This window comes from Salvelinus fontinalis, chromosome 23 (assembly GCF_029448725.1).
Source record: "Salvelinus fontinalis isolate EN_2023a chromosome 23, ASM2944872v1, whole genome shotgun sequence".
Lineage (NCBI taxonomy): Eukaryota > Metazoa > Chordata > Actinopteri > Salmoniformes > Salmonidae > Salvelinus > Salvelinus fontinalis.
In genome coordinates, this window is record NC_074687.1 from 5655031 (window position 1) to 5671808 (window position 16778).

Genomic DNA, 16778 nt, shown 5'->3' on the forward strand with positions numbered 1-16778 from the left:
TCGCCCAGTAGGTAGTCTGGTTTGTCATAACATCCTGTGTGTAAGTGTGTTCTACAACAAGGAGGCTGGAACAACGGCAACTAATTCAGTGGGGAAGAAATAACGGATCGTAAGGTACTGTCGGAAAATAAATCAGAGATATTTTAGTACTTGGATGATAGGCTGTAATACATCAGTGTGTATGTATGTATGTATGTATGTAGGACTGAATCGCTAGGGAAGGAGTGAGCGAAGAACAGTAGAAAAAGAACAAAAGAGGAAGTAGAGCAGAGGATTCTAGTTAATGAGTAACAGCCAGCAGCCTGTCTCAAAGGTCTTCCCCACCCTAGCCCTAAGCCTGCTGGGAAAAGTCTCTTGGCAGGCGGGGAGCGAGGGAGAGAAATGTTGATAAGACTGCGTTAAAGAAGACCGGAAGAGAAGAGAGGGAAGACTCCTGTTCCTTGCTTGTTTTCTGGTTGTCTGACTTTCCCGGTCTCATCACCCTTCCCCAGCCAGAGCTCTCATGGGCAAGGCGAAGGCCAACGCTGGGCCCCTGGCCCGGAGGCCTGATAACTCTGCTTTCAAACAGCAGAGACTGCCTGCCTGGTCCCCCATGCTCACAGCTCAAACCGTCCTGCCTTTCTTCTACGGTATGGCCACTGTGTGTGTGCTGCTGGGAGTGTGGCTACTTGTCACCGTGCAGAATACACATGAACTGAAGGTGAGTAAGCGATCCTTTCAGATAAAATATTTTTTTATTCTACCGTTACACACAATAACTTGAAATGGAGCAGGTAACACCCTCCAGAGCGCATAGCTTATCTAACCATGAACACAAGATAGAGGGAGAGGTAGAAAGAGACGATAAGAGAGAGGACTTCCAGGGTATTATGTGAAGAAGTGAAGCTACAGTATAATAAATAGCTGTGGGATTCATATAGATTTTAATGTGTTGGCTATACAGAGCATTCAGAAAATATTCAGACCCTTTGACTTTTTACACATTTTGTTACGTTTCAGCCTTATTCGAAAATAGGATTAAATAGTTTTTTTCTCTCTCAATCTACGTACTCCATAAAAATAAAAAAAATATCGCATTTACATAACTATTCAGACCCTTTGTTGAAGCACCTTTGGCAGCGATTACAGCCTTTTTGGTATGACGCTTGGCACACCTGTATTTGCACAGTTTCTTCCATTCTCTGCAGATCCTCTCAAAATCTGTCAGGTTGGATGGGGAGCATCGCTGCACAGCTATTTTCAGGTCTCTTCAGGGACGTTCGATTGTGTACAAGTCATGTCTCTGGCTAGACCATTCAAGGACATTCAGAGACTTGTCCCGAAGCCACTCCTGCGTTGTCTTGGCTGTATGCTTAGGGTCGTTGTCCTGTTGGAAGGTGAACCTTCGCACCCAGTCTCAGGTCCTGAGCGCTCTGGAGCAGGTTTTCATCAGGATCTCTCTGTACTCTGCTCCGTTAATCTTACCCTCGAGCCTGACTACTTTTCCAGTCCCTGCCGCTGAATAAAATCCCCACAGCATGATGCTGCCACCACCATGCTTCACCGTAGGGATGGTGCCTTGTTTCCTTCAGACGTGACACTTGGCATTCAGGCAAAAGAGTTACATTTTGGTTTCATCAGACCAGAGAATATTGTTTCTCATGGTCTTAGAGTCTTTTACGTGCCATTTGGCGATCTTTTAATGAGTGGCTTCCGTCTGGCCACTCTACCATAAAGGCCTGATTGGTAGAGTGCTGCAGAGATGGTTGTCCTTCTGGAAGGTTCTCCCATCTCCACAGAGGAACTCTGGAGCTCGGTCAGAGTGACAATCAGGTTATTGGTCACCTCCCTGACCAAGGCCCTTCTGCCCCGATTGCTCAGTTTGGCCAGGCGGCCAGCTCTAGGAAGAGTCGTAGTGGTTCTAAACGTCTTCCATTTAAGAATGATGGAGGGCGACTGTGTTGTTGGGGACCTTCAACACTGCAGACATGTTTTGGTACCCTTCCCTTGATCTTTGCCTCAACACAATCGTGTCTCGGAGCTCTGCGAACAATTCCTTCGACCTCATGGCTTGGTTTTTGCTCTGACATACACTGTCAACTGTGGGACCTTATATAGACAGGTGTGTGCCTTTCCAAATCTGTCCAATCAGTTGAATTGGCCCCAGGTGAACTCCAATCAAGTTGTAGAAACATCTCAAGGATGATCAATGGAAACAGGATGCACCTGAGCTCAATTTCGAGTCTCATAGCAAAAAGTCTGAATACTTATGTAAAAAAAGTACCTGTTTTTTATTTAGAATAAATTTGCAAAATAATCGCTTTGTCATTATGGGGTATTGTGTTTAGATTTGATGAGGAAAATATTTTATTTAATCCATTTTAGAATAAGGCTGTAACGTAACAAAATGTGGAAAAAGTCAAGGGGTCTGAATACTTTCCAAATGCACTGTATATATTTCTCTCCCTCCTGCTATATCTCCTTCCCTCCCTCTACAGGTTGACTACACACACGCAGGGTCATGTGATAAGTGTTTTGAGATGCGTAAAAACCGTTCCAATGCGAGCCAGAGCTGCAACTGCACTGTGGTGTTTACCATTGAGAACACGTTCAAGGTGTGTGAGTATGTGTGTTTGTCTTGGTCTGTACACTTCGACAAGACCACAAACTAATGTACTGTATGTGTCAGTGTTAAAAATGTTGGAAACCAAATCCAAGTAAGACAGACAGTGATTATGTGTTTCCTGTCCCAGGGAGATGTGTTCTTCTATTACGGCCTGATCAACTTCCACCAGAACCTCCGGCAATACATGGACTCCAGGGATGATGGACAGATGATTGGGAGAAATAAAAACCTCAAGGTAGCTACTGTTAATCTATCAATCTTCATCCTCTTAATTTCCTGGTTAATTCTGAGCTTTTACAACATCAAATCCTTCCTGTCTGTCTCTACAGAACCCGAGCTCCTATTGCGAGCCCTTCATAAAAGATAAGAACGGACTCCCTATTGCCCCTTGTGGGGCTGTGGCCAACAGCATGTTCAACGGTATTACACCATCACTCAGCAATATCAGTTTGTCATCAGTCTCTGCTAATAATGTCACTGCATTAATATCCAGTGATATGATCAAATCTCTCCCTGACATGAAATACCTGGTTTGGATTAATTGACTGATTTGATTTCTTGATGAGTTTTGTTTGTGTTTATCCCAGACTCCTTCACTCTGGTGTACCACTCAGCAGCGAGCAGTCGGGTGGTTCCTCTGTTCAGGAAGGGCATCACCTGGTACACCGACAAGAACGTCAAGTTCCGCAACCCACAGGTGGCGAACAAGACCCTAACGTTAGCACAGGTGTTTGAAGGTGTGTCTCACAACACACCCACACAGTGTGTTCACAACATGTTCAGCTTCACAACACACCCACACAGTGTGTTCACAACATGTTAAGCGTCACAACACACCCACACAGTGTGTTCACAACATGTTCAGCTTCACAACACACCCACACAGTGTGTTCACAACATGTTCAGCATCACAACGCACCCACACAGTGTGTTCACAACATGTTCAGCGTCACAACACACCCACACAGTGTGTTCACAACATGTTCAGCATCACAATGCACACACAGTGTGTTCACAACATGTTCAGCATCACAATGCACCCACACAGCATGTTCAGCGTCACAACGCACCCACACAGTGTGTTCACAACATGTTCAGCTTCACAACACACCCACACAGTGTGTTCACAACATGTTCAGCATCACAACGCACCCACACAGTGTGTTCACAACATGTTCAGCGTCACAACACACCCACACAGTGTGTTCACAACATGTTCAGCATCACAACGCACCCACACAGTGTGTTCACAACATGTTCAGCGTCACAACACACCCACACAGTGTGTTCACAACATGTTCAGCATCACAATGCACACACAGTGTGTTCACAACATGTTCAGCTTCACAACACACCCACACAGTGTGTTCACAACATGTTCAGCATCACAACGCACCCACAGTGTGTTCACAACATGTTCAGCGTCACAACAGACCCACACAGTGTGTTCACAACATGTTCAGCGTCACAACGCACCCACACAGTGTGTTCACAACATGTTCAGCGTCACAACGCACCCACACAGTGTGTTCACAACATGTTCAGCGTCACAACGCACCCACACAGTGTGTTCACAACATGTTCAGCATCACAACACACCCACACAGTGTGTTCACAACATGTTCAGCATCACAACGCACCCACACAGTGTGTTCACAACATGTTCAGCGTCACAACACACCCACACAGTGTGTTCACAACATGTTCAGCATCACAACGCACCCACACAGTGTGTTCACAACATGTTCAGCGTCACAACACACCCACACAGTGTGTTCACAACATGTTCAGCTTCACAATGCACCCACACAGTGTGTTCACAACATGTTCAGCTTCACAACACACCCACAGTGTGTTCACTACATGTTCAGCTTCACAACAGACCCACACAGTGTGTTCACAACATGTTCAGCATCACAACACACCCACAGTGTGTTCACAACATGTTCAGCTTCACAACACACCCACACAGTGTGTTCACACCATGTTCATCATCACAACACACCCACAGTGTGTTCACACCATGTTCAGCATCACAACACACCCACACAGTGTGTTCACAACATGTTCAGCTTCACAACGCACCCACAGTGTGTTCACAACATGTTCAGCTTCACAACAGACCCACACAGTGTGTTCACAACATGTTAAGCGGCACAACGCACCCACAGTGTGTTCACAACATGTTCAGCATCACAACACACCCACAGTGTGTTCATAGCATGTTCAGCATCACAATGCACCCACACAGCATGTTCAGCGTCACAACGCACCCACACAGTGTGTTCACAACATGTTCAGCGTCACAACGCACCCACACAGTGTGTTCACAACATGTTCAGCTTCACAACACACCCACACAGTGTGTTCACAACATGTTCAGCTTCACAACACACCCACACAGTGTGTTCACAACATGTTCAGCGTCACAACATACCCACACAGTGTGTTCACAACATGTTCAGCTTCACAACACACCCACACAGTGTGTTCACAACATGTTCAGCTTCACAACACACCCACACAGTGTGTTCACAACATGTTCAGCATCACAACACACCCACACAGTGTGTTCACAACATGTTCAGCATCACAACACACCCACACAGTGTGTTCACAACATGTTAAGCGACACAACACACCCACACAGTGTGTTCACAACATGTTCAGCATCACAACGCACCCACCCAGTGTGTTCACAACATGTTCAGCATCACAACACACCCACAGTGTGTTCATAGCATGTTCAGCATCACAATGCACCCACACAGCATGTTCAGCGTCACAACGCACCCACACAGTGTGTTCACAACATGTTCAGCGTCACAACACACCCACACAGTGTGTTCACAACATGTTCAGCATCACAACACACCCACACAGTGTGTTCACAACATGTTCAGCATCACAACACACCCACACAGTGTGTTCACAACATGTTCAGCTAAACAAAACACCCACACAGTGTGTTCACAACATGTTCAGCATCACAACACACCCACACAGTGTGTTCACAACATGTTCAGCTTCACAACACACCCACACAGTGTGTTCACAACATGTTCAGCATCACAACACACCCACACAGTGTGTTCACAACATGTTCAGCTTCACAACACACCCACACAGTGTGTTCACAACATGTTCAGCTTCACAACACACCCACACAGTGTGTTCACAACATGTTCAGCATCACAACACACCCACACAGTGTGTTCACAACATGTTAAGCGGCACAACACACCCACACAGTGTGTTCACAAAATGTTCAGCATCACAACGCACCCACAGTGTGTTCACAACATGTTCAGCATCACAACGCACCCACCCAGTGTGTTCACAACATGTTCAGCATCACAACACACCCACAGTGTGTTCATAGCATGTTCAGCATCACAATGCACCCACACAGCATGTTCAGCGTCACAACGCACCCACACAGTGTGTTCACAACATGTTCAGCGTCACAACACACCCACACAGTGTGTTCACAACATGTTCAGCTAAACAAAACACCCACACAGTGTGTTCACAACATGTTCAGCATCACAACACACCCACACAGTGTGTTCACAACATGTTCAGCATCACAACACACCCACACAGTGTGTTCACAACATGTTCAGCTTCACAACACACCCACACAGTGTGTTCACAACATGTTCAGCATCACAACACACCCACACAGTGTGTTCACAACATGTTCAGCTTCACAACACACCCACACAGTGTGTTCACAACATGTTCAGCTTCACAACACACCCACACAGTGTGTTCACAACATGTTCAGCATCACAACACACCCACACAGTGTGTTCACAACATGTTAAGCGGCACAACACACCCACACAGTGTGTTCACAAAATGTTCAGCATCACAACGCACCCACAGTGTGTTCACAACATGTTCAGCATCACAACGCACCCACCCAGTGTGTTCACAACATGTTCAGCATCACAACACACCCACAGTGTGTTCATAGCATGTTCAGCATCACAATGCACCCACACAGCATGTTCAGCGTCACAACGCACCCACACAGTGTGTTCACAACATGTTCAGCGTCACAACACACCCACAGTGTGTTCACAACATGTTCAGCGTCACAACACACCCACACAGTGTGTTCATAACCCACACAGTGTGTTCACAGCATGTTCAGCGTCACAACACACCCACACAGTGTGTTCACAGCATGTTCAGCGTCACAACACACCCACACAGTGTGTTCATAGCATGTTCAGCGTCACAACACACCCACACAGTGTGTTCATAGCATGTTCAGCGTCACAACACACCCACACAGTGTGTTCATAGCATGTTCAGCGTCACAACACACCCACACAGTGTGTTCACAGCATGTTCAGCGTCACAACACACCCACACAGTGTGTTCATAGCATGTTCAGCGTCACAACACACCCACAGTGTGTTCACAGCATGTTCAGCGTCACAACACACCCACACAGTGTGTTCACAGCATGTTCAGCGTCACAACACACCCACACAGTGTGTTCACAACATGTTCAGCGTCACAACACACCCACAGTGTGTTCACAACATGTTCAGCTTCACAACACACCCACACAGTGTGTTCACAGCATGTTCAGCGTCACAACACACCCACACAGTGTGTTCATAGCATGTTCAGCGTCACAACACACCCACACAGTGTGTTCATATCATGTTCAGCGTCACAACACACCCACACAGTGTGTTCACAACATGTTCAGCATCACAACACACCCACAGTGTGTTCACAGCATGTTCAGCGTCACAACACACCCACACAGTGTGTTCATAGCATGTTCAGCGTCACAACACACCCACACAGTGTGTTTATATCATGTTCAGCGTCACAACACACCCACACAGTGTGTTCACAACATGTTCAGCTTCACAACACACCCACACAGTGTGTTCACAACATGTTCAGCGTCACAATGCACCCACACAGTGTGTTCACAACATGTTCAGCTTCACAACACACCCACAGTATGTTCACAACATGTTCAGCATCACAACACACCCACACAGTGTGTTCACAACATGTTCAGCATCACAACACACCCACACAGTGTGTTGACAACATGTTCAGCATCACAACACACCCACAGTGTGTTCACAACATGTTCAGCATCACAATGCACCCACACAGCATGTTCAGCGTCACAACACACCCACACAGTGTGTTCACAACATGTTAAGCGTCACAACACACCCACACAGTGTGTTCACAACATGTTCAGCATCACAACACACCCACACAGTGTGTTCACAACATGTTCAGCATCACAACACACCCACACAGTGTGTTCACAACATGTTCAGCGTCACAACACACCCACACAGTGTGTTCATATCATGTTCAGCTTCACAACACACCCACACAGTGTGTTCACAACATGTTCAGCTTCACAACACACCCACACAGTGTGTTCACAACATGTTAAGCGGCACAACACATCCACACAGTGTGTTCACAAAATGTTCAGCATCACAACGCACCCACAGTGTGTTCACAACATGTTCAGCTTCACAACACACCCACACAATGTGTTCACAACATGTTCAGCGTCACAACACACCCACACAGTGTGTTCACAACATGTTCAGCATCACAACACACCCACACAGTGTGTTCACAACATGTTCAGCATCACAACACACCCACACAGTGTGTTCACAACATGTTCAGCATCACAACACACCCACACAGTGTGTTCACAACATGTTCAGCTTCACAACACACCCACACAGTGTGTTCACAACATGTTCAGCATCACAACACACCCACAGTGTGTTCACAACATGTTCAGCTTCACAACACACCCACACAGTGTGTTCATAGTATGTTCAGCTTCACAACACACCCACACAGTGTGTTCATAGTATGTTCAGCTTCACAACACACCCACACAGTGTGTTCATAGTATGTTCAGCTTCACAACACACCCACACAGTGTGTTCATAGTATGTTCAGCTTCACAACACACCCACACAGTGTGTTCATAGTATGTTCAGCTTCACAACACACCCACACAGTGTGTTCATAGCATGTTCAGCTTCACAACACACCCACACAGTGTGTTCATAGTATGTTCAGCATCACAACACACCCACACAGTGTGTTCATAACCCACACAGTGTGTTCACAGCATGTTCAGCATCACAACACACCCACACAGTGTGTTCACAACATGTTCAGCTTCACAACACACCCACACAGTGTGTTCACAGCATGTTCAGCATCACAACACACCCACACAGTGTGTTCACAGCATGTTCAGCATCACAACACACCCACACAGTGTGTTCACACCATGTTCAGCTTCACAACACACCCACACAGTGTGTTCATAACCCACACAGTGTGTTCATAGTATGTTCAGCATCACAACACACCCACACAGTGTGTTCATAGTATGTTCAGCTTCACAACACACCCACACAGTGTGTTCATAGTATGTTCAGCTTCACAACACACCCACACAGTGTGTTCATAGTATGTTCAGCTTCACAACACACCCACACAGTGTGTTCATAGCATGTTCAGCTTCACAACACACCCACACAGTGTGTTCATAGTATGTTCAGCTTCACAACACACCCACACAGTGTGTTCATAGCATGTTCAGCTTCACAACACACCCACACAGTGTGTTCATAGTATGTTCAGCTTCACAACACACCCACACAGTGTGTTCATAGCATGTTCAGCTTCACAACACACCCACACAGTGTGTTCATAGTATGTTCAGCTTCACAACACACCCACACAGTGTGTTCATAGTATGTTCAGCTTCACAACACACCCACACAGTGTGTTCATAGTATGTTCAGCTTCACAACACACCCACACAGTGTGTTCATAGTATGTTCAGCTTCACAACACACCCACACAGTGTGTTCACAGCATGTTCAGCATCACAACACACCCACACAGTGTGTTCACAGCATGTTCAGCGTCACAACATACCCACACAGTGTGTTCACAACATGTTCAGCATCACAACACACCCACACAGTGTGTTCACAGCATGTTCAGCGTCACAACATACCCACACAGTGTGTTCACAACATGTTCAGCATCACAACACACCCACACAGTGTGTTCACAACATGTTCAGCGTCACAACATACCCACACAGTGTGTTCACAACATGTTCAGCTTCACAACACACCCACACAGTGTGTTCACAACATGTTCAGCTTCACAACACACCCACACAGTGTGTTCACAACATGTTCAGCATCACAACACACCCACACAGTGTGTTCACAACATGTTCAGCTTCACAACACACCCACACAGTGTGTTCACAACATGTTCAGCATCACAACGCACCCACACAGTGTGTTCATATCATGTTCAGCATCACAACACACCCACACAGTGTGTTCACAGCATGTTCAGCGTCACAACACACCCACAGTGTGTTCACAACATGTTCAGCGTCACAACACACCCACACAGTGTGTTCACAGCATGTTCAGCATCACAACACACCCACACAGTGTGTTCACACCATGTTCAGCTTCACAACACACCCACACAGTGTGTTCATAGCATGTTCAGCATCACAACACACCCACACAGTGTGTTCACACCATGTTCAGCATCACAACACACCCACACAGTGTGTTCACAACATGTTCAGCTTCACAACACACCCACACAGTGTGTTCATAACCCACACAGTGTGTTCATAGCATGTTCAGCATCACAACACACCCACACAGTGTGTTCACACCATGTTCAGCATCACAACACACCCACACAGTGTGTTCATAACCCACACAGTGTGTTCATAACCCACACAGTGTGTTCATAACCCACACAGTGTGTTCATAGCATGTTCAGCATCACAACACACCCACAGTGTGTTCACACCATGTTCAGCATCACAACACACCCACACAGTGTGTTCATAACCCACACAGTGTGTTCATAACCCACACAGTGTGTTCATAACCCACACAGTGTGTTCATAGTATGTTCAGCGTCACAATGCACCCACAGTGTGTTCACAGCATGTTCAGCATCACAATGCACCCACAGTGTGTTCACAGCATGTTCAGCATCACAACACACCCACAGTGTGTTCACACCATGTTCAGCATCACAACACACCCACACAGTGTGTTCATAACCCACACAGTGTGTTCATAACCCACACAGTGTGTTCACAGCATGTTCAGCATCACAACACACCCACAGTGTGTTCACACCATGTTCAGCATCACAACACACCCACACAGTGTGTTCATAACCCACACAGTGTGTTCATAACCCACACAGTGTGTTCATAACCCACACAGTGTGTTCACAACATGTTCAGCGTCACAATGCACCCACACAGTGTGTTCACAGCATGTTCAGCATCACAACACACCCACACAGTGTGTTCATGGTCATGATTATTATTAATTCCACATTTTATTTAATAGACATTTCTATCGCTGCTCTCTTGCCTTTCCAAATGTTGTATGACTGTTGTCAAAACCTTTTCCAAATCTCAATGTCGTATAACCGTTGTATTGCTGTTGTTAAAACGTTGTCTGGACTCTAGATGTAACCGTTGTCTGTGTGTTGTCAGGCACGGGCAAGCCTCTGTACTGGCAGAAGCCAGTGTATGACCTGGACCCCTGGGACCGCAACAACAACGGCTTCATCAACGAAGACCTGATCGTGTGGATGAGGGAGGCTGCCTTCCCCAACTTCAAGAAGCTCTACGGGGTCCTGAACCGAGCCATAGAACCCTTCACCGAGGGGCTGCCGGCTGGGAACTACAGCGTCCTTATCTCCTACAGTATCCTTTCTTATGCATATTACTGTTACCAGGGAGATCACAGTCAATCAAATCGTAACTCTTATTTTTTATCCTGTATATTCCAACAGCATGATCTTATTTCCAACCCTTAGGTAGATTGGGGTTAATGTAGCTAGTCTCTCTTTGGATGATAGTGAAAACCGTAGGTTGTGGCTTGGAATATTGGATGTTTATTTGGTCAGTTACAAGAACAATGGAAAGTCATAGCACAAAAACACCAACAGCTATTTCCTTTATTTGTGTGAAAACAATTGTTAGCCCATTATTAGTAAGCCTATTTAAATCCTCTGTTTAGATGAAAAGTTTGTGTTTATCCTTGACCTCTGCCCCCTCTCCAGACTTCCCCGTGGAGTACTTCCAGGGCAGAAAGGAAGTGGTTCTGTCCACAGTCAGCTGGTTTGGGGGTCAGAACAACTTCCTGCCCATAGCCTACCTGGTCACAGGCTGTCTCATCCTGCTCCTCGCTGTCATCCTCACCGCCGTCTGGTGGAAGTTTGGTAAGAACGGACAGAATATGGAGGAGTGATGGAAAAGGTGACGAAGAAGAGGAGACATGGAATTCATAATACTGTAGATACAGTGAATGGTCTACATTTATGTAGTTCTAGATTAGAGAGATGGGGTTTGTGTTTTCAGCATTTGATCATCATGAATGCTTGTACTTGGTTTAATTTCCCTACATGACCATGTGGTGGCAGTAGTCCTGTTAGAATGAAACGAGGTGGGAAACCATAGGAAATTGTTGTGCTTGAATATGCATTAAAGACATGCTCTAGAACTTTGGTGATGACTAAGTCTTTTTTAAGCCTCCCACTGGGTGTGTCAATGTGTAGTTCATAAATGAATAATCTATGAGCAGAATTACTGTTTTACCTCAATTAGCCAGTTTTTCTAGAAACTGCTACGCCATTTTCCTTACGTGTTCCAGCTCTCTAGCAATTTGAGTTCAACCAATGAGCTTCAGTCTCACGCTCGTGAGTACTACCACTTTAAGATGTGAAATATGAAGAAATCATTGACGTTTTTTTTAAAGCTTTAAAAGGCTTTATTTGTCCTTGTCCAATCTGTGAAGACAGAAACACAGTGACCAGGGAAAACACTGACCTACGGCCAGCCTTACCTACTGAATCCCTAACCTTTAACCTAAAGTTCAACTGGTCCAGGTTCAGATTTGGTGTTCAGGACAGGGATTGACCGGACTAATGTGCTCCACTGACTACAAACATGACTAATCAAACACAGATGCAGTACACTCATAGGGACAGTCGTACAGACATAGCTAGCCGCACACAGATACTCTCTTTAGGACAACCATACAAAGACACTAATGAAAGCCATTACATACATTGATGAGACAGTCATACAATAGACAGCAATTCAGACACACATACTAGAGGCGTTTCTGTAAATATTAACTTCTGCATGCTGATTGGTCACTAGTAATGTTATCTTGCCATACCGTCTTTGTTGTTTCTGTAAATATTAACTTCTGCATGCCGATTGGTCACTAGTGATAATGTTCTCTCGCCGTACCATACACACACCTGACGTGGTAACCTAGACTACTCCAGTGTGAGTTTGGCTGGAGTGGATCATCTTCCTCTAGCACACAGAAGTCCTCCAACCTCTGGATTCTCTGGGAATTTACAGACGGTGGCCATGATAAATGATGCATAATAACAAAACATAAGGCAATGTTTAGTCTCACTGACATATTTTAGAGACAGCCCTTCTGTTGGACAGCTCCTCTCTAGTATCACCATGAGGGCAGATTCTTCCTCTTCAAGTAACTGGTCCTAGTCTGGCAGTGTGAATCCAATCGGGCAAATACAAATGGCACCTAAACGTTATGCAGAGGTTCTTTTTGACTGTCACGTGAGGCAAGGTGTCCATGACAAATATAACCATAATTATTTGAAGCTGATTCATCACCGCTTTCCATAGTGTATTTTTTTTGTGAGTTATTTTCAGCAGGAATTATAAAAGAAAAATAAATACAAAATAATTTTTCAGAAACTTCAAACAGGTTTTTGGTGTGGATTTCACTCTAGCTTTATGTATAAGGTGATTGGTTAAACTCAAACATTTTGACAGGTCGGATTTTGTGAACTAACTGAAGGCTGAAATAGTACAAGCCTCCAATCAAAGCGTACCATAGTAAACTGAGGAAGCTCCTCTTTAGACAGGTGACCTTTGGCCTTTATGCAGAAAACACTTCAGTGGTAGAAACATTGACTTTCTATAGAAGGCATCCACTTCAGAGAACCTATTGTTTCACTTTTAGATTGACACGAAAGGAACTAATAGATACTCAGTTTGACAAAACATCAAATTAAGAGACACACAGAGGGGACTTAGCCTGGCTGAAACAGTAGTGAGCTCTCCATCTCTCCTTGTTTCTTCTCTCTTTCCGTTCTCTCGCTCTCATGTAGACATTCATCTTTGTGGTTTCAGTGATAGGACTGGTATGGTACTATGCTAGCACTCTCCGGCCATGCACGTACAGGTAGACACTCACATATAGACTCCTCTATAGACACACTCACATACAGACATCTAACTTGAAGGTAATGTTCTTTACAGTTTAATTCACCCTCTCTCTCTCCATCCCACTCTGTCAATGGGGGGGGGGGGAGTGGTTTATGGCCTTGTCAATCAAAGTACTCACTTTAGCCCTACCCCACTGGCTTCTGATTGCTGCTCTGAGGCACCTGATAGGCTAAATCCTTAGTGGGTGTGGCCTGTCCTGTACTCTTGGGCGTGTCATACATTGACCTCCCCGATTGCCCGCTGTCTGTTCGCGTGAGAAGGGAGGCAGGGCCACGACCCATGAAGCTGGAGACTGTGGTTGGCTGGTTCAGTGTGGAGCTCCCTGATAAGTGGCTTGCAATGTCAATTATAATGGGCGTAGCATACTCTGCACCGGAGGCGGGCAGGGGTTCAGCGTAGGCATGGTAAATGTCTGTTGCCATGGGAGCGTCATAGAGGTTAGTGTCCATGTAGCCGGGGTCAGAACCTTCCTCTGGCTTGAAAGTTGACCTCTGACCTAGTGATGTCACGACACCGCTGACCAGGGGCTGGGCGTACTCTAATGGAAGAGATGGAGAGGGTGTGTTCAACATACAAACAACTGTGTGGCCGTGTCCAAATAACCATACATGCGATCTAAATAGTATGCATTTTAAGTGTTCAAAAATAGAAAGGTTTATAGTATGTGAAATTTCAAGGATGCTTTAAATGCCAGGATGTTATACTAATTTAGGATTTTCTTCTAGGAGAATTCAGTGTGGACTTTTGAGGAAGAGAATAGTCTTTCCAGACTCATGTGTGTCTGACAACAGCTGATAAGAAGATAAGGGGATGTTCTGTACCCAAATCAACACAATTGTGCGTTAGATTACACATTCTCAGGAGCCTAGTATGTTGTTTACTGCGTTCGTTTTTTAATAAACAGAACGTTCTAAGTAGTTTTTAGTACAATTATTACACAATTCAAACACAGTATAGCGGTGTTTGAATACCCATACTAACATACTGTCTACAACATGCTTAATGAGTATATACTACATACTATATACCATTAGTTAACTTTAGTATACTGTAAACGAATGGTATCATTTCAGTTGAGCATACTAGAGGTACGCTTGTCTACCCGAAGTTGATGCTATTGCTAGCATAACAAATTACCATCTCGACATTTTACGACTTCGGGTGTGTTCGTAAATTCAATCTGGAGTCCCAGAGTGCACTCTGAGCGTTTGTAAATTCACAGCGTTGTCATATTGTCAGTTCGTAAATTCAAAGTTTCTCTCTTGGAGTGTTCAGAGAGTACAGTAGACGTTCTGACCGAGGAGTAGGGTTGATCCGAGCGTTCTGACCATCACAATGGCAGTCAAGCACACACGCTAACTGGCTAGCTATTTCCAGGCAAATGAGAGAATACCTCACTCTGACCATTTTACCTGCCCTAGCAGAGCTGGTTAGGCTGTTTTCATGTTATCCAGAGCGTTGGTGACCAACTGTGCTGTTGGTGAACAATTTTAATAATGCTTTTTTGCCAACGTTTACTGACACCGGTCATATTCAACTGGTGTTGAGCGTTTGTAAATTCATTAGTTATTCTGAAATCAGAGTAGATAGCCAGAGCGAATTTATGTCCATTGAGAACGCACAATGACTATACCACTTTGCTAAGAATGACGTGAATAATAAAGTCAATAAACATTGGGTAGTTAGTTGGATAGCATATAGTTAATATACTGGCAAGTTTGATGTATTAGTACCCAACTAACATTAGGTACCTACTGCTGTCGTGATATGCGGTTCGTAAGGATAGCGTAGCCAATAAATTGTCAGCCAACATAAACTGTAACTTATTTGAAAAGTCTTAATTTTATTAGATTGCTTAACATTTGTCATAATTAGTAAAAGCAATGAATTTGTATCCGCTCTTGACTGCATATTTTATTAAAATCTGAAAACGTTGTGAAGCCAGGGGCATTTTCTGAAAAATTGCATTATGGGTCCTAAAAGCATGGCAATAGTGTCCACTGCTTGTATACCTCGTAGGTAGTATGACATCCGGGAACTGTTGGCATACTAACTAAATCCATACTATGACTAATAAGCATACTATAAACTCAATTTACGTTACAAATAGTATGGTTAGTGCGGTTAGTATGAGTATTCGAACACAGCTTATGTCTTTTTAGTAAGTATTAGGCAAGAAAGATTTGGGACACGGCCTGTGTGTGTACCTGCGGGTTCGGCCCGTAGTCTGGGGGTATTCCCTCTCACTCTGAGCCGGCCCACCTCACTGCTGCTGTAGCGGACTGACTCCTCCCCCTCCGCCATCTTGGATGGCAGGAACTGCTTCATACTCTTCCACCAGTCTGGACAGAGACACACACGCAATAAACATCTAAACACACACACACACACATACTGAGAGTGTTGTGTTTACCTGTACGGTCCCAGAGAGACCGGTCATAAGCTCCCTCTGAACTATTCTTCCTGAGGAGAAAGACAAAACAGAAAGAAATGTAACATGCTGACCACACCGCAAGCATTGCAAAATAAATGTACACTTAACGCGCTGAAAATCTCCTATCTCCTCATTGGTTTTTAGGAGCATATACCCACGTGGGTGATTGAAAGATGAACTGAGGTCCACACTCCAGGGCAGTTGGTGGTGGTAACGCACCTTAAAGTTGGTTGCCAACAACCATATAAAGTCCACAGAAGAAGACTGAAGGAGGAGGGATTACTAGAAACTAACTAGGCTTCCCCTTTTATCTGTGGATTAATTGTTGGAGTAGAGAACACACAATTGTGTGAATC

At 45.0% G+C, this 16778-nt stretch overlaps 2 protein-coding genes across 2 annotated transcripts in view; one reads left to right on the forward strand and one right to left on the reverse strand.

Annotated features, from left to right (window-relative positions):
• The first annotated feature begins 5 nt into the window (after window positions 1-5).
• On the forward strand, window positions 6-12221 carry tmem30c (transmembrane protein 30C). The gene is made up of 8 exons (XM_055877702.1): window positions 6-114; window positions 492-700; window positions 2478-2594; window positions 2733-2840; window positions 2935-3025; window positions 3193-3342; window positions 11205-11417; window positions 11777-12221. The coding sequence occupies exons 2-8, from the start codon at window positions 503-505 to the stop codon at window positions 11962-11964; spliced, it is 1065 nt and encodes a 354-aa protein (XP_055733677.1). The 5' UTR covers window positions 6-114; window positions 492-502; the 3' UTR covers window positions 11965-12221.
• Window positions 12222-12459: 238 nt separating this feature from the next.
• Window positions 12460-16778, reverse strand: part of LOC129820758 (discoidin, CUB and LCCL domain-containing protein 2-like) — a 31217-nt gene continuing 26898 nt past the window's right edge. The window contains exons 11-13 of the mRNA XM_055877700.1: window positions 16402-16451; window positions 16196-16330; window positions 12460-14526 (exon numbers count right to left, since the gene is read on the reverse strand). Coding sequence (XP_055733675.1) covers window positions 14114-14526; window positions 16196-16330; window positions 16402-16451 — 598 coding nt within the window. The 3' untranslated portion in view covers window positions 12460-14113. The remainder of the gene's footprint in view (window positions 14527-16195; window positions 16331-16401; window positions 16452-16778) is intronic.